General features: G+C 42.4%; 1 protein-coding gene across 2 annotated transcripts; it reads right to left on the bottom strand.

The window, feature by feature from the left end:
• Positions 1-701: 701 nt before the first annotated feature.
• Positions 702-24,691, bottom strand: MTHFS (methenyltetrahydrofolate synthetase). Of its 2 annotated transcripts, none has more exons than XM_027688520.1 (3): positions 24,574-24,691; positions 20,615-20,879; positions 702-2,015 (listed from the first exon to the last, which is right to left on the bottom strand). In XM_027688520.1, the coding sequence occupies exons 1-3, from the start codon at positions 24,685-24,687 to the stop codon at positions 1,792-1,794; spliced, it is 603 nt and encodes a 200-aa protein (XP_027544321.1). In that variant the 5' UTR covers positions 24,688-24,691; the 3' UTR covers positions 702-1,791. The 2 variants fall into 2 exon arrangements, with proteins under 2 accessions (XP_027544321.1, XP_027544322.1); XM_027688521.1 differs by lacking the exon at positions 24,574-24,691 and adding an exon at positions 23,719-23,744.

The raw sequence follows: 24,691 nt of genomic DNA, 5'->3' as shown, positions 1-24,691 counted from the left end.
AGAAATGAAGAAGGGATTAAAACACTGCCAGGACAGGGATTGGGGGGGGGGGAAGTCCAATTTTCTCATTATATTTATTCCCCAGAGGTCTGGAATGGTAAGACTCTGTCTCCTGTAAGGCAGCACAGCTGGGAGTACTCAGAGCTGAAAGGAGCTGGAGGACACTCCAATGCATCCACCAGCACCAACACTGTCACCTCACCTCGTGCTTGCACAACCTTTTGTGCACCAGTGAACCCACCTTTCATTTGGTGGAGTGAAACAGTTTGACAAGGAACGGATGCAAGCCCAAGTCTGATCACCATAATTTTACTAAGCAGCCCATCTTGCAAGCTGCTACCAGCTGCCTTGCTCAGGCTGCAGCTTTCCTGTACACACTGGTGGGATTCCCAGCAGGCAAACACTGAAGGGATCTTCAGCCAGATGGACCTTGCTTAACACAGGATGGAGGAGCACCAGGGAACACAGGCCAGAGAGACCTCAGTTGCTAAGCTTATGTTCACCTCAGAGCAAGAGGGTTTAATTAGTTACTGTATTAGCAAAATGGAAATAAAATTGAACACGAGCATTCTGATGAAAAGGTTTGTACGTGCCATAAACATGGTTTTGTTCACAAAAACAAAAAGTCTTAAGGTCATTCCGCTCTGCTGCTGGTCCTTGAGAATTCATGGATTTTTTAATGATGACACAGAGTAGTCTGGTGAAAATAAATGCACTGATTTATTGATTGAGGGAAGAGTTAAACATGCATAGAAAAGGTGAAATTGCACTGAGGAAGGAACACAAAATTCTGACAGCTTGATTGATCCTGACTGGAAATACTGTGTCCTATTGCTACGAGGACAGTGTGCAGAGAAAACTCACTATCTTCTTCCTGATTTCCATGATGGTCTGGAGAACCAGAGAACAACCAACCTTCCACCCAAAAATTTATTCGGTCCATAAAACCTGCTCTCTGCAACTCTTAGCATCTCTTTATCACTTAACATAGCACCCAAAGTCCACACAGTATTTTGGGACATTATAAATCGCCCATGTACAAAAGTAGAGAACTTAAAGTAATTTTGAATATTATCTTACAAAAAAAAAAAAAGAGCTGTTTCATTACAGAGGGAGAACTCATTGACCACATTTTAGACTACATTACAATCTTGTATTCAGCTAAAGAAATAATCATATACCAAAGTTATGGACATAAGCCTTTTTTTAATAACAGATACTCCCCTTATTTTAAGACAACTGCAAGGAGCCAAGTAAACAGCCAAAATTATTGTATACACCAAAATTAATTATGGCTTTTTTCCAATCATCATTTTTTTCTCAGCCTATTCTAGGACTTATCTGGCAATTTCTTGTTTTGCTCATGGATGTACACAATATTTCAGTACTGAGAATTTTACCATAACAAGTATCTAATTCCAGAATGGATCAAGAACTGACATTAGTAGACATTTAACATTTAAACTAGAATAATAAAACTGTTCAGTATCATGAAGCTTGTACCTCAACAATATGATAAAAAGAAATGGTCCCTTATGTATTAAGAGTCATACATTCTTGTTTCTGTAGATTCTAGAATAAGAATTCACACCAGACATTTGCTAATTAGAAGCAAATCAATGTAATCCTCACTACTATTACCACATTTACAGTGGTTTTTGGTTTTTTTTCAAACACAAATAGTGTATTTTATTGTTCCCAAAGTCATATATGACAATTAAAAACCCCATGATTGATAGATCTGATGTCTTTGGTTGGCTGCTCTGAAGGTGGGTTGGTATCAAGACACTTTCAGCAGTCTTCATAAAGGATTTCATCTATTGGAACATCATTTTCTGTCACAGGCACTGATTCACAAATCTGTTCTCTAAAAGCCAAGGCAATCGTGTAAGGCTTTCCACTGGGATGTTTCATACATCTTTCAAGATAGGTATCATAATATCCTTTCCCTCTTCCCAATCTGTTGCCTTTTTTGTCAAACCCAAGGCCTGGCATGAAGATAAGGTCAAGACCTCCTGTAGAAAAATGAAATAAACATTAGTGGGTACCCTGTGGATTTCCTGATGGCTTGACTACAACCACATAACTTCAGACATTTGCAGAAATGCAAGCTTTGTGTTTTGCAAAATGCTTCCCTCTCTTTGATCAGATGAAAAATACTTTGAATACTAACCCTGTAAATTTACATTTTCATCTTATCAATTTCATTCTAGATCAGCTGCAAAATAATTAGGTCTTGAAAAGCTAGAAGAAAAAACTCCTACATTTTAACAAATTTATTTTATCATTTTAACCCCACACTTCCAAATAATAATGATTATGACTCTCAATCCAGGCAGAGACTGCACTCAGGGAAATTAAATGCAGGAGGAATCAGAAAATCAAATCGATTTCAATATCAGACACAAAAGTAGAAAAGGAAAAAAGAATGAAAAGAAGACATATAGGAGAGAGAGAAGACATCTTGACACCACTGTAAGATGTCATGAACCTTCTCTCAGCCTCCCAAATCCAAAGAGCCTTGAACACAATACATTCTGAAAGTGGGTATTTGCTCTCTTGTATCAAGATGAAGGTTTGAAGGCTTGTCTCTTCATGATGTCAGGTTCCTTTTCTCCCAAAGGACGTTATTCCTTGGCTTTCAGCAATTTTCAGTGTTGTTCCAGCACAGCACACACACACATTCTGTTTGCCTGTCCTGAATATCCTTCCTTCTGGAGGGATGTGTGGGCTCCCCGAGATTCTTGTGAGATTGCACTTGATTGGAACTCAAAATGAGTTAAAAAATTGGAACAAGCTGCATGAGCTGCTGATCACCTTGCTTTGTTCATAGCCTCTGAATTGATCAGCAGCACGCCAGGGAGCTACAATTTACACTGGGCTGCACACTGGTTTCAGGAGCTGATTCACAGCACTGCCAAGGCAAAGGAAACCATGAGTGACCACCAGGCATGGAGGCTGCCAGTGTGCACATCCCCATCACTTATGCAAGGCTTGTACACTCAGTGTGAGAAGTCTGCAAGGACACCCCCTAAACAAATGAGCTTGGCTGGCCTGGTGCTGACTGCTGAACCCAGGAACGTCCCACTTACTAGTTTCACAATGCAAAGGAAGTCTTTTATTTCTTGCTGCTGAAGCAGACAGACACTTAAGGAGAGAAGGGCAGGGAGTGGAAAGCCAGCACAGACTAAAAGACAGCTGACATGAGTCTGGAAAGAAAGCAAATACTGCGTCTCAGTCCACTGCTTCTGCCTTCTTAGAGGAACAGTACTTAGCCTTGAGCAGCTTTTCTGTGACCAGCTTCTGCTCTTTCACCCGAGGTACTTTTCTGCTTTTTATATGTCCAAACCTACTTTCCTGCTATTTTGGACTGAGCTGCTCTCCCTAGATCTAGCTGAGGAATGATGCTCACCATTCAAGGAGATGTGTGGGAGCATGTACTGGAAAAGCCAGAGCTGAGCAAATTTTCAGTTGCCAGGGAATCCCATCTGAGATCATGTATCAACTCCAAACTCAGCCTGGAAAAGCATGTTAACAGTTCCCATAAGACCAACTCCTTTGCACAGACTTCCCAGGCTCCTTGAGATTTCCTTCCACTCTTCATTGTCCAAAGAAGAGCCAGTGACATGAACACTCATCCATCATGAACTGATGACTTAATTAGAACATTGATATAAAATATGCAAGGCAACACAGTATGAAATGCTTAGAGAACATCCATCTTGCAAATCCAGCATCATACAGTCAAGAAACAAGGAGGTCAGAGGAGTGAGAGGACGGAATTAGTCAAAGGCCAGACCACAGAATAATACTGGTAGAAACAAAGAGGAATCTGAGTATTTCACCACACTGCAGTCAACTTTTGACTCACAGGGCAGTAAAATGAGTGAAATGCCAAATGGCAAAGAGAAAAAGAAGCCCAAAGGCAGAAGTTTGGCATCCCCTGAAAAGAGATGCCATTTTCATGGTATCACCTTGTACATCATGTTGGACGCACCATGTCACATCTCCTCAGTTTGCAAGTTAAAAACTTCTCTTTGCCAGTTGTCAGGCCTATGGACTAGGACCTAGAAACCAGCTGATATCTCCCCATTAGCAAGACCAGTAATAGATTCTGCAGGTCAAATCCTCCCCAAGTTACTCCTACTCCTCCTACTCCTACTCTTACTTACCCTCTCCATAATCTGCCTCACATCAGCCCTGTGTAGGTATTCAGGTGGCCCAGAAACCAGTAAGTACCAAACACTGAGGATGCACAGAATGAAACACACTCTGCCTTATGATCTGTTTTAGCTGTTTTCACTCCAAGTGCCTCTCATGACAAAAAGAAGGAAACAGTTGCAGTCACTGCTGGTGGCAGGAAGAAAGGACACTGGGGGGAAATCTGCACAGTAAAAAGGTGCCACTTCTCCTTACATTTGTGTTCCAGACTGCAAGAAGACAAGTCACAGCAAATACTAAGGGAAGAGGGAAATTGCAAAACCAGTGAAAGGAAGAAATATATTTTCTATGGAGTTTAACTGATAGCACCAGACACCCTCCAGCAAATTTAGATGCATTAAAGCACTGTGCTTTCTTCTGGGTTCTCTGGAGAAACACAGGCTCTTCTAATGAGTTGGCTCCTCTATAATCATGGGGCTTTTATGCTGAATAACTCCAACAAGCTTGTGCAAATCTCAATATCAAAAATTATGCTGCAAATACTGTAATAGTTACCCTTATATTTTTCTCCTATTGGAGCACTGAGATACTGAGACTGCCTTGCTCTGACTCGCAACACGCTGTCTGACATCCATGCAACTCACACTGCACAAGATTAAGTAAAATGCCAAGCAAGACTGTTGGTACAAAAATGACACAGCTAACTCTGCAAGGAGCCCAAGGACAAGCCCGAGCCCAAGGACAAGCCCAAGCCCAAGGCCCAAGCCCAAGCAGCATTGGCCCCAAGTCCTGCATCAGGATCTAGAATGAATGGCATAGAGCTGCATGTAGTAAATGCTTCCGGGCCACATAACTTGGGGAGCAATAAAACCTCTTGTTGTGGCTGTGGCAGTGCGGGGGAGGAGCAGAGAGGTGACACACAGATGAGACCAAGATTGCAGACACATAAGATTTCTATCAGCAATGAGGGTACATCAACAGGATGGCAGATGAGGGTAAGAACATCTTGACCCTCTTGGCACAGGGTCCTCATGCTCCCAAGCTCTTCCAGGCCTGCAGGAGGACTACTGGGTGTCACTCAGGATGCCCTGCAGGCTTGCTCTGTCCTCACATCCAACTCCCCTTGCTCCCACAGACTGCTGTGTGAAATGGCATCCTTGTCCCTGAGAACACAGAGCAGATACTTGGGCATCAAACACCGCATCAGGTTTTAGCGCCTCCTAAAACACACTAAGGAAGTCTCACATTCACCATCTACTTCTGGCCCTCTCTTCGTAAGGTCCACTGTCTCCCATGTGTCTGTGGTGGTTCTTGGATCCCCAAGGGTCCTGTGACCACATGCCAGGAGCCCAGGAAAGCACATCCACAGTCAAGAGGGTTTTGCTATAGGTAATCTGTGCTTCTCCTGGAAAACTTGCATATGGTTTGGAAATTGCTAAAGGCTGAAAAACACTGTCTCAAGCAATAGTGTTTTGCTCCAGCTTCTATGTAGAGAATATCCATGCTCCTTACACACTTTAAGCTACTAGGTATACCTGTAAGGTTAGTAATTATGATGACAACCACCTAATACTCTCTGTATCAATGACATGAGCTCTAGTGGCCACAGGTCCTTCAACTGTGGAGCACCATGCATGAAACAATATACCCTGACTTATGTATCAATGTGGGCACACAGACCTGCTGACACGGCCACACAGGCTTCACTTATACTGCTAAATGCAGCACAGCCAGAAAACAAATTGATTTACAGCATCACAGGTGGTCAATACTTTAATTGTCAGCACACAGTCTGGCACTGCCAGCCCAGGTGACACCCATGACTGCTCCAGGGGACAGGATTGCCACAGGCAGTAAAGACAGAAGGGTACAGGTCTGCTTCCTTCAACACTGTGCAGTTCTCCCACACCAACAAACCCGGTTTTACTCCTCCAGATGCAGACACAGATTTTCCTGCCACATGCCAGAATATGCAACACAAATCCTCAAACTGATGCTACAAAAATCCTGCTCTGATGCTCTGCCATAAGGTCTGGTAGTATTAAAATACTACAAACTGCAGAAAAGATTAAAACAAAACATTATTGCCTTAGGGCCCCAGAGGTATCATGTGAGATCAAAAAAGAAGAGAGGCCAAGTTCTGTGTAATGTGGACAGGACTCATCTGTGCCACTTAGCCCTGTGTTATTTAGCGGTGTAGATGCTGCCATAGCTTCCGAACTTGTCATGGGGCTGTAAGGCACACTCTGTTTGCACTGACTTGCTTACATCAGTGTAGACATACCTTATGTTACATAGAAGTGAAATGATTTGCCCAAGGACTCAGGAAACATGTGGCAAAACTACACGCAAGAGGCAGGTGTGCAAACTGCACGTCCCCTGACTTAACCAGCAGACCAAAACATCAGCATCCCCTCTCGGTGTTTTAAATAGGAATACACAGTTTCGTTTCCTCTAGGCATCCACAGTAAACCTCCCCAGTTTGGCAGTGCATTTCTCATTACCTTTCATGATGATATCAGGTTTGATTTGTTCCCTAGGGAAGGATTTTCTCCTTGCACCTCATTACCTCCCTTCTCCCTAATCTGATGTTCCCATTTGAAATGCCAGCCAGCATTTTCAGAAGTGTTCTTGACAATGGTTAATTATAGAAGAGTCTGTCAAACTGCACAGATACAGGTCATGTAAAGACTGCTGGGGACTTGTTCTGCCCTCTGAAGGAGCAGCCTGCATGGCCTCTCTCTTCCCAGGTTCAAAGGGGCTCCACCAGCCCACTGCCACCTGCTGTGTGGGGTCACTCATCTCCCCCTGCACAGCTTGACAGTCCTAATGGAAGATGAAACTGAAATACTTCGTCATCCCACCTTCTCATCCCTTGCTGCCACTTGCTTTGTGGACACAGCACAGTGCCTGGGACCCATCAAAGTGGGAGCTAGGACTCTTTTGATTCTCTCCTCAAAAGCACTGACAGAGGATGAGGCAGAGGCCGAGCTGCAGCAACTCCTGTGTGCCTGTAATGGCAATGTGCTCATAAAAACCATGCTCACAACGCAGACACTGCCTGAGCTCAAGCCTACAAGAGGTCAACAGCGATCAGCTCTGTGTGCCACTGTTGCTGCTCCTCACAGCAGCAAGGATGGCTTGATCCTCCCAGCCTGGTACCTCAGGGAAGAAGGAGTTTTCAGTGGTTAGTTTTGTTGCACACACACCTCACTCTGCCATGGTCGTCAGGGCCTCGCCCTGCTTTGCTTGGACGTAAATAATTACACAAGATGCAGCACCAGAAGAACCAGAACAAGAAAAGCTTTCTGTTTAAGGGAAATGAGTGTTAATGTTGCTATGCACACCATAAACAATGTCAGATCAGTCTGTGCACAACCCTGAAAAATATCTGAGAGCTGTTCATTTACAAAGAATGAAAGCTTACTTTGGTCCTTTTCTGATCTAGCAAAGACTACAATAGATTAAAAAAAGAAACCCTTTTGCGGGAAAACTTTACTTTTCAGAATGGAAAGGGTGCAATAACCATCTGCTGCCTCTGTATCTGCTACCCTGGCACAGAGAAAAAAACTAACTCAATCACTTGATCTTAATACCAAGTATCAGTCTTGGTGACATGCAGGGTATGAGCCAATGAATTGGAATAACTCAGAAAGTTCTAATTATTGACAGAGTCATTACTGTAACTAATTACTGCCAGGAGCATAGTTAGGCCTTTTGGGTAGGTGTTTGCTTTCAACACATACTCTATAGGGCACAGATCATCATCTTGTTCTGTATTTACACCATACCTAACACTGTGGTCTGGGTTAATCATCAGATCTGGGCGAAACAACTCTACGAAAGTAAATATTTCACTTATACTGCAGCAAAACAAATCCTTTCCCCTTTATGGCTTCTCCCTAGAACACCCCGGGTGCCCCCAGCACCGCTGCTGAGGTTGCTAACACTTACTATTTCCTTCCAGATAAAAAGTCTTCTGCCCTTTGGAAAAAACCTGCCCTTGGTTTCAAGTACAGCGTATCTGCTCTTACATGTCTCTTGGTATAAGGTCAAAAAGGGAAATGCCAGCTCTGTTTGCTACAGGCCTAATCCAGACCATACTGAGGCACGTGGTTCCTGAAGGGTTGGGATTGCTTCTAGAGGAAACAAGTTCTCATGCCCACAAAGTCCTGGAGAAGACAGATACTGTTATAACCCCAATCAAATGAGCAAGGAGAAAAAAACATTACCCTTTGCTGCAACTGATAAACATTTGAAAAAAAGTCATTCCTTCAAAACCAATGATGTGCACATTCAGTAACACAGAGGACTGCAGACATAAACAGCTGCATTGGTTGCCTTTGCCCCAGCCAGTCTGCTAAAGTGCAAATGCAATTCCTTAAAAAGAAAGGAGACTCGTAATCTATAACTCTTATTTGCTTACATGATATAATATCAGAAGCTCAGTGTGAATTCTCATCTCCTTGGAAACCCAAGTTACAACATGAAGAATCAGATCCTCAGTTGCTCTAAATCAGCATTGCCCCCTGACTCCCCTCTGTACCAACCTTGGGAACTACATGAAAAATATCCTGAGTTACTGACATGAGTTTGAGAAAAAACAGTTCTTTTGTCTTATAGCTCCTTACTGTTGTCTTATAGTTCTCCTCTAGTGCTCACTCTGTAGCTTCCTTATGATCCCAAACAGTTACCTAACAGGACTAAAAGTTGTGTTTCATATTAGATTTTAAAAACCAGCTCATTTTAAACCACAGCCAGTAGCTTTTCCTCCAGGTGTTTCCACTATGTGAACACCTTTAATTGTGCAGGACCACATCACTTCAGCAGGACTCGCTGTTTTCTAACTACTCACAGACATCTATTGCTTTAGAAGGAGACAGAGAAATGGTCACTTCTACCCAGTACACACTAGCCAGGCACAGGAATCAAAAATCAAAGTATCACATCCAAATCTTATAGGCTCCATCCATGGTCTCCTGCTATGGGACACACCATGTGGTCCTCCAGGCCTCAACTCCTCCAGGGAGAAATGTTGGTAAGACCAGGAGTAATTGCTTTTACTTCCAATATTATTTGTGTATGGGCATTGTGGGCACTTGGAAGGTTTTGTCTCCTTCTGTCTTTTAAAGAACATTTTGCCCACATCCATACACGCCCATAACCCACCTTTTTCATCCATACAGATGCCAAGCACAGTATCTCCTCTGCAATCCTGGTGCCTCAGGTAATTGGTCCACTAGCATGACAGACACAGCTTCTGTTATTACTCCAATAAAACATTTCACAGAAAATAGAACCATCAGCAGAATCTACAAAACAAGCACTGAGCAACTCAGCGTTTATCTGTCTACTCATCCATGTCAGTGCTTTGTGTCAGCATGAAACATTGGTCTCCATTGGTCTCCACAGTTCACACTTGCCCTGCTGAACTGGAGCATAATAAAATATTTATACTTCTCCCTGAGAAGCTACATGATAGCCATCAGTCATACAGGCTTAAAACAACGAGTGGCAGCCACTCGCCCGTTATTAAACCTGAGAAACACTCTAATAAAGCCGCTTGATCAGCTCCTGTGCTACTGAGCTGTGCTCAAGCAAACACCCTCATATTTTGAATTCATTTAAACCGAAATCTGGCAAATTTAGTGCCAATGCAACTGAAAGGTCAACTGCACTGCACAGCATCAGCTGTAGTTCATCAGCCCTGCTCAAACAAACCTATCTTGCTCCACAGATGAATATCCTTTAATGTGTCATCAGAGAAGATACAGTTTAAGGCTAAGACTTGTGTTTCTAGCTGGTTTCACAATGTGGAAAGGCTGTGTGAGGCTGTAACCATCACAGTCATTTCCCCTGAGGTTTAACTTACAGTAAGATGAGTCTAGAGTCTCATTTTCAGAATTTACTAAATACCTACCTACAATAAAATTTTAAAAGTACTTTTCTATTTCACTATTATTCATCAAGTCTCTATAAGCCCTGTAAATAAACCATGATCACTCAATGCCACCTACAAAAATGTCTGGTTTTGCAAATTCAGAGTAAAGGGAAAAATAGCTTAAGACTGCTCAGTTATCAGTCTGGGAAAAATGACTTATCTGCTCCTGATACTCAGATATGTGAGCATGGTCTGATTGGGAAAACATGGGCAATGAAAAATGTTTAGTTCCAAGGCTTGCACCTGGGTTCTCCTGTGATTTTAAACCACAAAAACACTCTTAAACAAGATGTACCAAGGAGCAATTCCAAAGAGAGGACAAATGGCATTTGAGCTGCTTTACAGTGCATCAACATATCTTGTTAAATCAGCAAATACTGACTGCAAATCTGCTCCTTTAGAGAAACTCACAAGGCATTGATGTGAGAACTGTTTATGTGGGTATATTGCTGCAGCCTAAAATACAAGGATCTTTGTGCATCTTTGCAGGTTTTTATGTGAAATTCTTTAAGATCTTGTCAGCTATATTTCCCATAGTGTTTATCTGAGCGCTCATTTAAATACTCCCACTGGATACACGTGCATGTGCACTACCTCATTGTTTCACTCTTATGCACGCTTCTGTCTGGGCATTTTTAAGTCTAAATATGACAGACGTGAATCGTTCAGGGTTTTTTTCAATACTTCATGCATCACTATCAATATTTCCAACACCCTTTGACTCACTCAGCAGACAGCCCATCGTAAAACACGCAGAATTGCCTGTGAAATATAAACGGGTAAGACATTAACTTCTAAGACAGTGCATAAACCTGAATTCTGTAAGGAGTGACACCACTCGATGGGAACATCAGGCATTCTTGCAGGCAGGGTTTATTGAATATGCAGAGTCAGCTGGTTTGGAGGTGATGGCACCTTCACTGTCACTGTCAAATATGTTAACATCATAACTGAGAAATCCTGCTTCTGCCACAAGATTTTCTTTTATCTTTTTAAGCTTGCACAGTTTAAAAACCTGACAATCCCTCGAATCCTTCACCTCTCTCACTTCAACTCCTGAATTTTTGGGGAAATTAGGCTGAAGCTCTTGTTATTCTGTGTGTGTGAGTACAATGTCTGGATGAGATTTTAATTATAGGAAAACAGCCGAAATGACACCACTGCTCCACAGTAAATGTATGGAATACTGACACCTGCCGGCAAAGGGCTTCCTGTCACTCCTGGACAGGAATTTGCCATCAACTACTTCCCAAAAACTCACTGCCATCTCACATGTACAACAGCCAGCACAAGCAGGAACTGAGTTCAGTGTGATGCCAAACACGAAGACCAAGAGCTATCCTTACACCATGAAACAGCAGCATGAGGCTCCTGCTCCCTGAAAGCAAGTGGCTCTCGGACAGTCCAAGAATTTCCCAACACAGGGGGGAAATGACAGCGTATTTTGGACCTCAGCAAAGACAGCAGGGATTAACTGTGCCAGAAAGATAAATCTTTTGTAGCTGGAAAAGTGCTGACCTGATTTAATAGCCCACTAAGCTGGCAGAACACCAACCCTAGGAAAAAGAAAGAAAGAAAAAAAGTTGCAATTTTCTGCCAGATTCATGAGCTGAATCTGCTCAGCAGAGAGTACCAGAGATGGTACCAAGGCTGAGAAGATCAAGGAAGCACAGAGTTGGGCACAAGAAAAAGGCAGCAGGACTATCCCTTCTGGCACCAGCCAGCTGCGAGTAGGGCTCAGCTGTCTCATCAAACCACATCTTCAATCCACATTCCCTACAAAGGCGAAGCAGCAGGAAAAAGCTTCCTCTCCTGTTCTCCAGATTATGTGCACAAAGACACTGAGATGAGCTTGGTGCTGGCTCTTGCTTTCTGAAGATGAGAATAAAGGGAGACAGAAAAGTCTTTTTGGATTAATTACCGCAGCCAAAGAAACTTGCACGTTGGCATTTCCCCTGTATGAGTTGTTGTACAGACTCCTGCCACACTCCAGAAATGAATCTCACCTCTTATCTGCCTTTTAAAGACTCCTGTCTCTAGGAAACAGTATGAAGAAAAGGACAATGCTACTGTTCACACTCACTGGAGCAAAATTAGCCCTCTTTGAAACAAAGCCCTCGAGAGTCACTTGCAGTGAATTCAAGGCCCTTGCTCATGTGGCTTTCACTTCTCTTCAAACTTTAACTGATTACAGCAGAATTAACCTTTTTAGTTGTTTTGCTGAGTTTTCTGCAAGAAGGCAAGTATGGATGACGCTTAAGATGATTCAAAGGAAAAGAACTCTTTTAAAGCCTTAATAAACTTCATGAAAGCAAAAAGCCATAAGGCTCCAGAGCTCTCAGCTCTCCAGGTTCACTGCAGGATATCCTGGCATGGGTGGTATTAAAATTAAACCACACAGTGTTAATGGTTTAGTCTATACGAAGGAAATTCAGGACATAAGGACACCAAAAAGCATTACAAAGTGATGTCACATAAATAAGTGAACTTTTGCATTTCAGAGCATTTTTTCAAAAGCCTATCAAAAAAAGAGTCTCTTTGTGAGTATGTTTCTGGACAGAAGCAGTGAGAGAAACTCAGCTAAAAGTGTCTGCCTTCACCTAGTAAATTGAATGTTGATTATTAAGCTGTTTCAGAGAGTTTTGGAAGCTGATGCAGACTAGGGGAAGGGCTGAGACAAGCTCCAGGAGAGAGTAATCCCAGCACTGGGATGGACTCCCACATCTTTCAACTGTAAGCAGAAAGGGATGCAGAAAAACCCTGAGGGAAACTTGCTATCACCTGAAACGTTTTATTTCCAAGCGAGCACTCTCCTAGCTCTACCTGCTAAGGAACAAGCCAGATAGAAGAATAGAAAACTATTTAGTGGATCTTTAATACTGGAACAGGCATTTTTGTAATGATGCATCATTGTGGGATATCTGTGTGGAAACCAGCAAGAGATCTGCCCAGTGTTATGGTATATACAGGAATAATTAACATCTCCAGTGCCACTACAAGTATTTCACAGTGTTTCTTTACCTGGGCTTAAAATTTTCTGTCAGGCATCTTTTTTTCCAAAATAACATCAGAGAGATTGTAAAGGTTGAAAGACCAGTGGCTGGAACTCTTACAGATCTAGAAAAACTTCTATATGAGAATAAGAAAACAGACAAAGTTTGATAGACAAAAAAATATAATAGATACACTACAGGTGTAACTAAACAATGAATAATAAAAAGAAAGTAAATCAAACATCCTTATTTATTTCTCATCATGGAAGAATGAAGTATCACTTGAACTGAAAGCAGTAAATTTAAAATGAATACAAGGAACATAATATTTCACACATCACAGGAACATAATATAATATTAACATAATAAGGAACATAATATTTCACATTACAACTAACTAACCAGTACAACTCACAGCTGTCAGAAGGCAGCAGAGCCAAGGGCTTAATACAAGCAAAATTAGATGCTTAGAGGAACGCTCCAAATGCCTGCTGGAAAGAGAAACCAGAACCTGTTTTTAAGGGGATAAGCTGGGGACTGCAGCTGCAAAGGTAGGAAGAAATTTCAGTTATTGCTACACAGCTACAAGCTGTAAGATCTCCTGACTCCTGTAAAACACAGGATGCTGTACTGAATGTCCAGTGCTCTGATCCCACACTGTGAGGGGAAACATCCTCTCTCCACAAGAAGATTCATCACCAGAATGTTAATGCTTCACTTGCACTGAATTTGTTCTCCTTATGCATATCAAAATACTATGGCTCATTGTCTCCAAACAGAAGTTCATTCCAAACTTTAAATCATTTCATTAAAAAATAAATTACATTAGGAGCTAAGCCTTGATTTTCAATTTTGTTTCGTGCCATGCTCTCAGGTTTTCTTTTTTTACGACCAGTGTAAAAAGATTTTAAATTATAATCTATCCCTTGACATATTTTGTACTGTAAGTTTTAATCAAGTCTCCCAGAGGAAAAGAAAATCTAATAGTACCTTCAATCACTTTACAATCTTGTTTGGGGTATTTTTTGGGGGGGGGGGTTCCTATGCAGTTATATTTAACATCTCTGCTTTTCACATACCCACTTATTCCAGGTACATTCCAATCTGTACAGAGCTCATTTAAATATTCAGTTACCTCTGAGCATTATTTACTACACATATTTTTTCAGAACGATTAGCATAATTTTGTATGGTCCCATTATGTCTTCATGGACAGCTACACAACATTTAATGCAGCTGAAGAAGTGTATTAGACCCTCCCTGTGCTTCAAGCCACAGCATTTTCTCCTCACAATGTTTTTTATTTCTAAACTCTAATGTGCCTCATATTTCAAAGCCCTCTCACTTCTGGTGCATTTTTTGAGGGAGGAGGGGGCAACCCATTATCTTTTTTTCACATCACATTTTATTCTGCAGTTCTAAGTTAAACCTATTCCTCTTAAGACTGTATTGCCACCACTTCAGTCACACTTCTGAAGAACTGTGCTAAAATTTGGAATAACTAAGAATACTAATGGCATCACAAGGCCATCAGTGCTGGCAGCAAATGTAGACTCTTTGAATGTATGAATAAATAGCAGGAGTTTAAAGACAGGTGAAAAAGAGTTTCTTCAGACAAAAATGTTTCTGCAGGGCAAATCCCAACGGCAAAGTTTCGGATAGGGTTAATGATCACTCAGGAATAGTTTTGAAGTACTTGAGGTTGTTTGGAACTGTAACCTAGAGGTAGCCAGCATTTTCCTTGCAAGAAGATCACATTTCCCATCATAAACAGTCCCTATAAACCAAGTACAACCAAGCAGGTGAGCTGTCCCTGTCTGTTTCTGCTACCAGCATGTTGTTGTAATTTATGCTACAGCAAGTCTCAAAGTGTTCTGGAAGTTAAAAGGGCAGAAAGATAAAACTACTCTAACCTTAAAAGCCAACATTCAAAAGGTTATGTGAAAATGAAGCTGCAAGAAGGTGCTGCTAGACATATGTTAACATTTCCTCACTTTGTTTCAAAGTCGGAACTTTCCTTATTATTAATAATAAATATACTCTTAGAGCATGGATTATCTAGTTAATATTTCGCTAATTATCTTCAAGGTAGAACACAAATACCATGATCAATAGGCTACCAAAGCTTCCAGTGCTGAAAATGCCAGAAGCCTCGAAACTAATTACAAAATACAACTTAAGTTAATGTATTCCTTTCTGGGAGCAAAAATACATTATGCTGTTGTAGAGTAGTAGCAGATTATTCAGCATTCCCCATTACCGATAAGATGCTATATTGTCAAGTGCTGACATTTTCCATCTTAGGTATTTATGCCAAACTGAGGCGTGGGCAGGGGGGTTATGTTTGTTTTATTTCTGCCAAAATGGTTCACTGGTTTCCAAGAATAAAGCCAGCAAAAAACAACGATGGGGAAAGCTCTGTTGCTCCATGCCCTGTGGCAAGAACTTGGTACCCTCTGTGACGATGATGTGGCTTTAGCCCGTGCAAATCCATTTGAGCCGGGCTGATGCAGTGTTGTAAATGTTTGAAAACCTGCCATTTGCATGGGCTCAGGAGAGATGTGTCAGGGTGAGTTCTGGGGCCATCTTCTCTGTACTACTGACGGAGTCACAGCTGCCAGGGTGGCCCCACAGCTCTCTCTGGGAGCCAGTGCCACAGGGGACGTTCCCTCCATCCTGGCTAATCATTCCCTCCCCACACACGTTGCACTGATCTGGCCACATGGTAAACCGGATCCACTCCTCCGGGTTACAAAATTCCCAACAAAAACAAGGTGGGGGAAAGGAGGAAAACACCCTGCATCAGAGCGGGAAGATGACGCAGCTTACCACAGAGAGGCAGGAATAGCCTGAAAATAGAAGGAGGGAAAATTCCCTAAGTCAGAATTGGAACAAAGACAGAGCACCTGGAGCTGCAGGCTCAGCTCCTCCTGCCAGCCCTGCTCCAGCTGCCAGGACTCCAAGGACTTTCATTTCAGTGGTTTCTCCTAATTCTGCTGACTGGGGCAAGACTGGGAACCGAAACATGGAAGGAAATGATGACTGAAGTTTCACTGAGACTTTTTTTGGCACAACACCTATTTACACAACCCCTCATCATCAGCTTCCTACCAGCCCTTTAGTTGCATCAGTCCAACTCTGTGTGGTGGCCCTGTCAGAGAGAAGAAAAAACTTCTATTGGTGCTGGGTTACTTCTAACCAAGATTAGTTTCCCAGTATAGCTCCTACCGTGGCTGCAGAGCCATCTGTGCTGGCACAGGAGAGGAGGGGTAGGGAGCAAGAGGAGGAGAAAGGGTAGCAGCTTATTTAATCATGCACTGCCCAAAAGAAACAATCACCAAACTATGCCTTTTGTACTGTTTAGTACAAAAAGTACCATTAAACAGAGAAATTTTTTTAAGCCAGTGAAAAAGAGAAAGAAGCCAGTACAGTGGGGAAGGAAATGAGTAAAATGGGATGCAGAATCTTGTATGTCTGGAAGCAGTCAAGTGAAAGAAAACAAAGCACATGATCTCCTCCCTTTTGGCAGGGACAAGCTATTTACATTGGCCCCACTGGCCCTGAAATCAGAGGCTGGGAGTGAGAGCAGGAGGAAGTGGAGAATATGGTGAGAAAGGCCAGAGAAGGAGAAGGAGATTCAGAGAGGCCGAGCAAAGAGCAAAGAGATGGAAAGGGACATTATGGTGGCCGAGAAGTTAAAGCTTGGAAAAGGAGGTCTAGTCCAAGGTGGAGACAAGTCTGCCGGCAGCTCCTCTGCACAACTCAGGCTGGAACCAGGATCCCGAGCCTCTGCTGCTTCTCCATCAGCAAATACCACTTAATATCTTTAAGTCACTGAACACTGTACTGATGAAGAGCCCATACAGAAATGTAGATCTCCATCTGCAACCCAAGGTTTGAATAATGCACGGTAAAGAGGCATATAATGCAGCTTATAACCTGAGCTGAGAGAAAAAAAATGATTGAGCAGATACTCGTTAGCAGCATTCATTTATAGCCAGTAGTGTTCATCTTCTGCATCATTGCCCAGGGCATTGTATCTGGGTTCATCTGTGAATGAGTCCAGACGCGATGGACAAGGCCAGTGTAAAATGTACTTTGAGAGCAGGGCAGAATTGACAAGAGATTAAGAAACTGAATTAAGTTTGTACACATAATCCCATTTCTTGCATTTCTTAGAAAAGCACGTCCCAATCCATTAGAGTAAGCAGATTCAGAGCCATAGATTCAAAAAACACTTCATTTTTTGGTCAAGAAAAATATCTAGGCCAAACCCCCTCTCTCCATAACCCGGGTGAACGTTTGAAAAGTTGTCTATCATTTATTGTACTACTAGTGAGCAGTTCATTTAGTTACAAACATTTAAGCACAATATTTGCTCAGGTTCAAGCCTTCCAGTCCAAAGTTGGCTACCTGCCTCCCTTCAAAAAAGCCATCTCTAAGAATTTTACCAGATGGAGATACTCAACCCAATCTTTTTTTATTTTTTGTGTCCCAGTAAGAATAATCTCTTTTTCAGAGGAGTTAGCTTAGCTTTTCACCCATAGTTCTCAGAGCAGGTTTAAGTAATAATAAATAACATTACAAATGAGGAAGCCCATGTCCAGCTCGATGACTCACACCACCTCCCTAAACCACACTGAAACTGGAGCTGCTGGGGAAGTGTTCTTGAAATTTCTGTAGGAGTAGTGATAAAAGGCAAACAGGGGGCATGGTTTTATCTGATCTACTCCTTCCAAAGTTGTGCAAGGTATCTACACTTCTGTAAACAAGTACTGCAACCTGCCTGAACTTTCATCAGCAGTATTACCTTGGGCAAAACCCGATACCAGTGCACATTCCTACTCCTGATGGGCAAGGATACAAATGAGAATTGGTACCTATGAAGAAAATGTACTTCTGGCATACTCCTGAAGTTGTTTAAGTCTTTCAGCAGGTATACCTGGAAATTAACCAAGCCATGCACCTACACACAGCCCTATTCCAAAAATATGTGAACTTCTTTCACCTTTGTTCTTTCTGTTATGGTGTCCATTTAGCCTAAAGAAAGCACCTTTTCATATGCCAATTAGTCACCCACAAATAGTAGAGAAGATCACAGGCTTTGTGCTACAAAACTGCAGTGATCTCTATGCCAACACGTTGTACTGCCAAGATGAAAACAGGTAAACCCTGGTCCAACAGAAGAAGGATCATCTCCAAAAGGAGCCGTTCGTGTCTATTCAACACTGCCTGTGGCTGCCACAAAAGACCGGGAAACTCCATGCTAAAATTATACCTAGTCTTATATTTGAGTTATTCTCCACAGTAACCACGCCTGAAGTTTTAAGGGCAGTGTGAATTTAAGCTTTTTGCCATGCAAAATGAATACACTCAGAAATGACATGACTTATTTCTGTACCTGCAGGGTATTTCTTGGAAATTACATAGCAACTTATGCCAGCAATGGAAACATTACTAATGTAACACCATGTTATCTCCTTATAACACTGTAAATGCCTCAGATCACCACCCTATTTGATATCATCGCTGAGATAAATGTGTCACCCATGCATAATTCCAACAATAGAGGATGGATGTAGCAGCAAGGCAATTTGCATTCCTGCAAATGTAACAAAGTTCAAAAAGATAATAACTGACACAAAAAGAAACCCACTCCAGCAAAAGGAATTTAAAGACATATTGAGATGAAGCGTGTGTTTCTGTGTGGACAAATTAGGAGTGTGTGTCTGAATATGCAACTGTGTAAAAACCCTACACTTTTTCTCTCTAATCTACAAACACTCTCCAAGGACTGACTTCCAATCCAAATGGCGTTATTCCACTGTACAAACTGTACAAACAGACTAAAATTGAGTTTTAGGCAGAACAAGTCTGATATGGACGTGCACCAGTTTTTACAACTGGTCTCTTGGCATCTCTCTGTAGACTGCAGTAGCTCTTTTGGCATTGCTGTCTGCCCATAACCATTCTCTGGTGCAGAGAAGAAAGAAGCAGGTCCAGAACTAGCCAGGTACCAAAACGTGTTCCTGCCTTCCTCCACCTTCACTGGCTGGTACCCAGGTACATCTCAGTGCACTCTACACCCACAAGTCCTCACTCATATCATATCCAAAACTGTGTGTTTACTCTGTGATCTCTGCAACAGACTTGTTGAATTTAATTAACAGCAGCTCATCAGTAGTACAAAAGCTTGTCCTGAGTGCCTGAACTAAGCTCAGTTACCTTCAAAAGCTCTTAAATCCCACCAATATACACAATTTACTGACAAAACTCAGGAAAACAAGTAACTGTGCTAAATATGAAATGTAAAAAAGATGTATGAAGCACTGTATGAAGCAGTGAAATCCCTTGCTAGCTAAAATGTAGACACAAAAAGGATTCTGAATTAGGAAAGAGGTAATGATTGAAAATAAAAATGAAACAAACACAGTGAAGTGTTCTAGGAAAGTACATTGGCATCTCAAAGCACATACAAATCCAAGTTCAATCAAACAGAGTCACAGAAATGTTATGTTCCTTTATCAAGCATTAAAAGCTGGTAAGTCTGTGAGGGGTGGAAGCTGCCTGCACGGAGAATTTCCATCTAGAGAAGATTTTCCCAGACTCAGGCTTCAAGCACAAGTTCAACATGAGTTTTCCATTAGTAGGATTAAACGTTTCTGTAGATGTTTCAGGAAGATATTAAAGTGTTTACAAAAAGAATGAAAATAATGAATGCAAACACAGAAAAAGTAAGTTTGTTTACGGATTTTTAGGAGTTGGGGAATTTTACATTAAGAAAGAGAGGTTATTTGGGGATTAAAACACACATAACGCAAGTTTGATCTAAATGAACTTGTAACTTTTCAACCCTATGAAGAATTCAGTATCTGAGACAGCATTATAAGATCAAAATAAAAATGTGAGAGAATAATGATGGAAAAGACTTTGCAATATTTATCTATGCCTATGAGAAACTCCTTTTATTTTAAGCCTAAGGTCTCATCCCAGAGAGCTGTTCTACATGGGCAGGCTCCATATCAGCACTGTGCTTCATCCATGCAATACTATTGGCAGGATCAAAGATTTCAGAAAATTCTTATGTCAGTCTTCAGGCATCACCTGAAAAGTCCCCAAACTTTCAGGCAGCACAAACTAAAGTTCTCAGAGTGAATCCTAAACCTGTGAACCCCGTGACTTTCAGTGGCAGCCCCCAGCAAGCCCCTGTCTCCTTTATAAGCCTCCATGTTATGCTTGCTGAGACTGTGTTGAGGATGTCCATGAATCAGAGGAAGATGATTTATCTGGAGGGCTGAGTTTTCTTTCAGCTGGATTAGTGCAGTCTTGTCCCTGCCCTGCTGGCATGTCACAGGGGTGGCACAGGGTAGAGAAAAATGGGCAAGAGAAAGGAGCATCTCTCTACAATGTATAAAATCAAAGTGTAACATTTCACTTTTGCTATCAGAGTATTTCCTACTGGCCTCCAGGCTCCTGCTCCTGCTCAAAAACTCCACAATGCAGGAAGAAAATACTCACCTCCAGCAAGAGCTTCCTCTCTTGTACTGTCATCATCACCGGGCTGAAGAATATTCCAGGATGTCAAAGCAAGTGAAGAAATGTCTTCAGCTGATGATAACTTCAGCATGTCCATGTGATTGCTCTGAGGCTTGTAACGGGGGATGAAACACTCTTTGCCTTGCTTAAAAATGTCCTTAATTATTTCTTCTGTCTGGACTTCATCTGGCATGCTCAGGAAGATTGCAATTCTTTTGGATTCTTGGTACTTGGGATGGCCAATCACCTACATGGGAAATTGATGCAATCAGTTTATAAAAAGTTCTTGAAAAGACCAACTTACTTTAATTTAACACAAAACTGGAGCAAAATATCAATTGAAAAGAGTAGAGATACAAAATTTGATGCATCATAAACAGAATAAACTGGCTTTATTTCCTGCTTCAACATTTCTACCACTAGCAAAATCAAAATAGGCAGATTTTTGCAGCTAGTGAACAAAACACTGTAACACAGGTTTGGGCCAGCAAAAAACAATTTTGGAGACAACCTCCTGATGTCCTAAATATCTGTGCCATACGGTACAGACATCCTCAAATGCCCAACATCACTGGAGAAAGATACAGGGGGTCAGAACTGCCAGCTTATGCAAGAAGAGAGGTTTTAGCATTCCTTTTCTTCCATCCTTTTTACGTGCCCATCTCTCATCCAGGCCTAGGTAGAATAAGAAGCACATCAATGATAATAACTCAAAAGAAAATTAGCATCAGAGCAGATGACTGCAGAGCACAAAGTCTTCCAAGACCTGGCCCCTCTTTCTTTTGTTAACCTCAATGTCTTCCCTCTAGCAAGTTTAGATATATGACTTTAAACATCACCTGCTTCTAATGGGTGATCTTATTACTGCACATTTTTCAGAGCTTGAAGGAAAGATGGCCTTGCCATTTTTTGCTTTTCAGGAGATTGTGCTGGGCTTATAAAAGACTGAATAGAGGAGGGAAAATAAAAAACGCTTATATGGTGAAAAAGTGTTAGCAGACACATACCTCACTATGTCTCTGCCCATTCCAGACTGAATTCCACATTAAAATTTGAAAAGAGGCTTTTAAAAGCTTGTCTTCTTGTCCTTTAGTACCTTATATATTTTGTTACTTACATTTGGACAAAACAAATACAAATGTGTCCTTTTTCATTTAAATGTGATTTATTCTTATTCTACACACTTTCAAAAATCTGTCAAAAACATCAGACAATTGAGAAACTCTCTAGCATCTACAGAACAGAGAGCAGCAAATCCTGTGCTCTGTGTTTGCATAACTCCAGGGTAACTTGATCTGAGCTTTAGCCTTTGCCCTGGCCTTGTTTTGAGATATAAATGCCCGTATCAGAGTCAAGACATGGTTCTCACTACCTTTTTTTCTTTCTTTCTTTCCAACAGAGCACTTAAAAGCCCAGGTGAATCAGTCAGAAGATAAATATAATTTTTCAAGGGGAAAAAAAAATACACACTTCAGACCAAATTACAGTGATGTGTTGTTCCTTGGCCATACTTAACAATTCAAACCCATATTTTACTTCTTTTTGTACCTGCCCAGCCCAACACGTGGATTTTTCCAACCAAGGGATTAAGCTCTTAAAGAACAGAATTTCCATGGCAGCTTTTGTTTGAAAAACTGGACTATTTAGTGAAACTTCAGACTCCAGCAAATGGCTGTGATTCACACTGTTGAGGGCCTCCAGAGCTGAAACTTCTCATGAGTTTGGTGAAGAGAGAAACTGAGACCCCGAACTCTCTTTCAGAGGGGGGCTGTGTGCTGTGGGCACCACACAGGTCCCATCTGCTCTGACATAGCCAGCAACACATTGATTAGGCTGTAGAGAGGAAAAAAAATGAGGTTGAAGATGTAAACCCACATGTGAGCAGGAAGACAGAATTTCAGATGTTCTCAGAACTGTGAATATGCTCCTACTATGACTCGGAGCAGTTTCTGAGAAGAGTGAAAAAATTTCCACACTTCACAGGTAGTACTGCCCTTTGTTCACTAGCTGATGGAAATTTTTGAAGAATCAGAGTATGCAAACAGCACGACTTTAATCATGAACATAAACATTAAAAAAGAATAATAATCCAGGAGCTAATTAAATACTGGTGACTAGGTCTGCCTGTGAAGCTATTTCATTTGGAATATAAGGACTATTTTGAAATGAGATTTTACTACTAAAAATATTACTCAGGTGTTATAAAATAACCTGCTCACTTTTATTAGCTGCAAGCACTGATATATGTTACAGAGCTACATTTTTGGCCTTAGATCATTCCAGATATTTTCTCAGCCTTCTCAAAAACTTCTCCATGCCTGGTTTATTACCCCCCTGTAAGGAAGCTGACTCTACTGTCTGCCCCTTGCACAATGCCACTCTGTCTCATGCAAGCTCAGGATTTTCAATTTGTGTCAGATTATTAAAACGGCAGGATAACATCAATTTATGTCCTACTTCCTGATGGCTTCTTTTAAGCAAAACAAAAGCTGTATCTTCCAGTGTCCTCTCACTAACAGAAATGAGTGCTCTGTTGCTGTATTTATCAGCAGCAGTTAGACAAAGGCTGAGAGCTCCTAAAAATTCAGTACTACATGGGCTAGGTGCTTACAAAGTTGGCTGAGGACTCTGCATTTCTGAAGAGGATGTATGACACTATTTGCTAAAAATTGAGAGATTTAAGTCTAGGATGTGTAACTACTAAAATGCATTATCATGACCATAGGACGTGTCATATATACATACTTACAAAAAGTATTCTCTATGAAAAAAAAGGTTATGTGAGTTCCAGTTAAACTTCCTACAACCTAAAGTTTCTGTGCTGCCACATCCCACTCATGAAGTGGCTACACATTAGTAGTAAATGAAGTCTATAAAATGATTTGAGATCCTCTGGCAGGAAAATAACCATATAAATGTAGATCATCCAGAAGTACCCACTGGTGCTGCAAAAAAAATGAGGACTGTGCTCTATTACATGCAGTGACTGCAAAATAAAATTTTATCGTGTTTATTAAAATGATAAAATACATCTCTATAAAAACTGTGTAATCCAAACACAAACAGGACATTTCAAAAGTACATACCCACATCACGCTGTGGTAGGATACCAGTTAGGCAAACCCAGCTTGATATCTTTTAAAGTGTAAAAATTATATTAGAAATAAAATTGCATGGAAGAAACACCGTTGTAAGATACAGAGGGGAGATGACAGCGCATAAAACAAGAGGCCAAATCAGGCAGTCGCTGAGTTTTTCTGTGTGTGCGGCCAGAGCTGGCCATGCAGCCACGTGAAGTGATGTGAAACGTCTGAGATAAACACCCACCACCACCACCCCCGAGGTGCCCCACTTGGGGTGCGTGGCAGTCTGCCCCCGGTGTTCCCAACACCCACGGGTCATGTGTCCCCACCACCCCGTGGGTGATGTGCTCCACAATCCCGTGGGTGATGTGTCCCCACCACCCCACACGTGCTGGGCCCCACAATCCCGTGAGTGAAGTGTCCCCACCACCCCAAAGGTGATGTGCCCCACGATCCCGTGGGTGATGCGTCCCCACCACCCCACACGTGCTGTGCCCCACAATCCCATGGGTGATGTGTCCCCACCACCCCACACGTGCTGGGCCCCACAATCCCGTGAGTGAAGTGTCCCCAGCAGTCCACGCCGTGTGTGTCCCCACATCCCCCCAGCCCGGTGACCGGGCGCTGCTCCCGGCAGTCCCTGACACAGCGGCGCCACCAGCCCCGGTCCCCGGCAGTGCCGAGGAGGGACGAGGGGCAGGCTCCGAGGCGGAGCCCACCCCCCGCTCGGCGGCAGGGCCCGAGGAGCCGCCGGGCGCCCTGAGTCACGGTTTCGGTCTGCAGGCGGGGCCTGGAAAGTCCCGGCCGCGCTCCCCGCGCCGTGCCGGGCGCTGCTCTGGGGGCCGCGTCCGCACCCACCTTGAGCCCGAGCAGGCGGGACTGGCGCTGCTTCTCGGCGGGGCCGAGCGCCCGCAGGCGCTGCCGCAGCTCCCCCCGCAGCGCCCGCTTGGCCGCCCGCAGCGCCGCCGCCATCGCG

This window comes from Neopelma chrysocephalum, unplaced genomic scaffold, assembly GCF_003984885.1.
Source record: "Neopelma chrysocephalum unplaced genomic scaffold, ASM398488v2 Primary Assembly neopelma1_75, whole genome shotgun sequence".
In the NCBI taxonomy this organism is placed as follows: domain Eukaryota; kingdom Metazoa; phylum Chordata; class Aves; order Passeriformes; family Pipridae; genus Neopelma; species Neopelma chrysocephalum.
The sequence above is the reverse complement of the archived record's forward strand: the minus strand, read 5'-3'. Positions and strand labels throughout refer to the sequence as shown.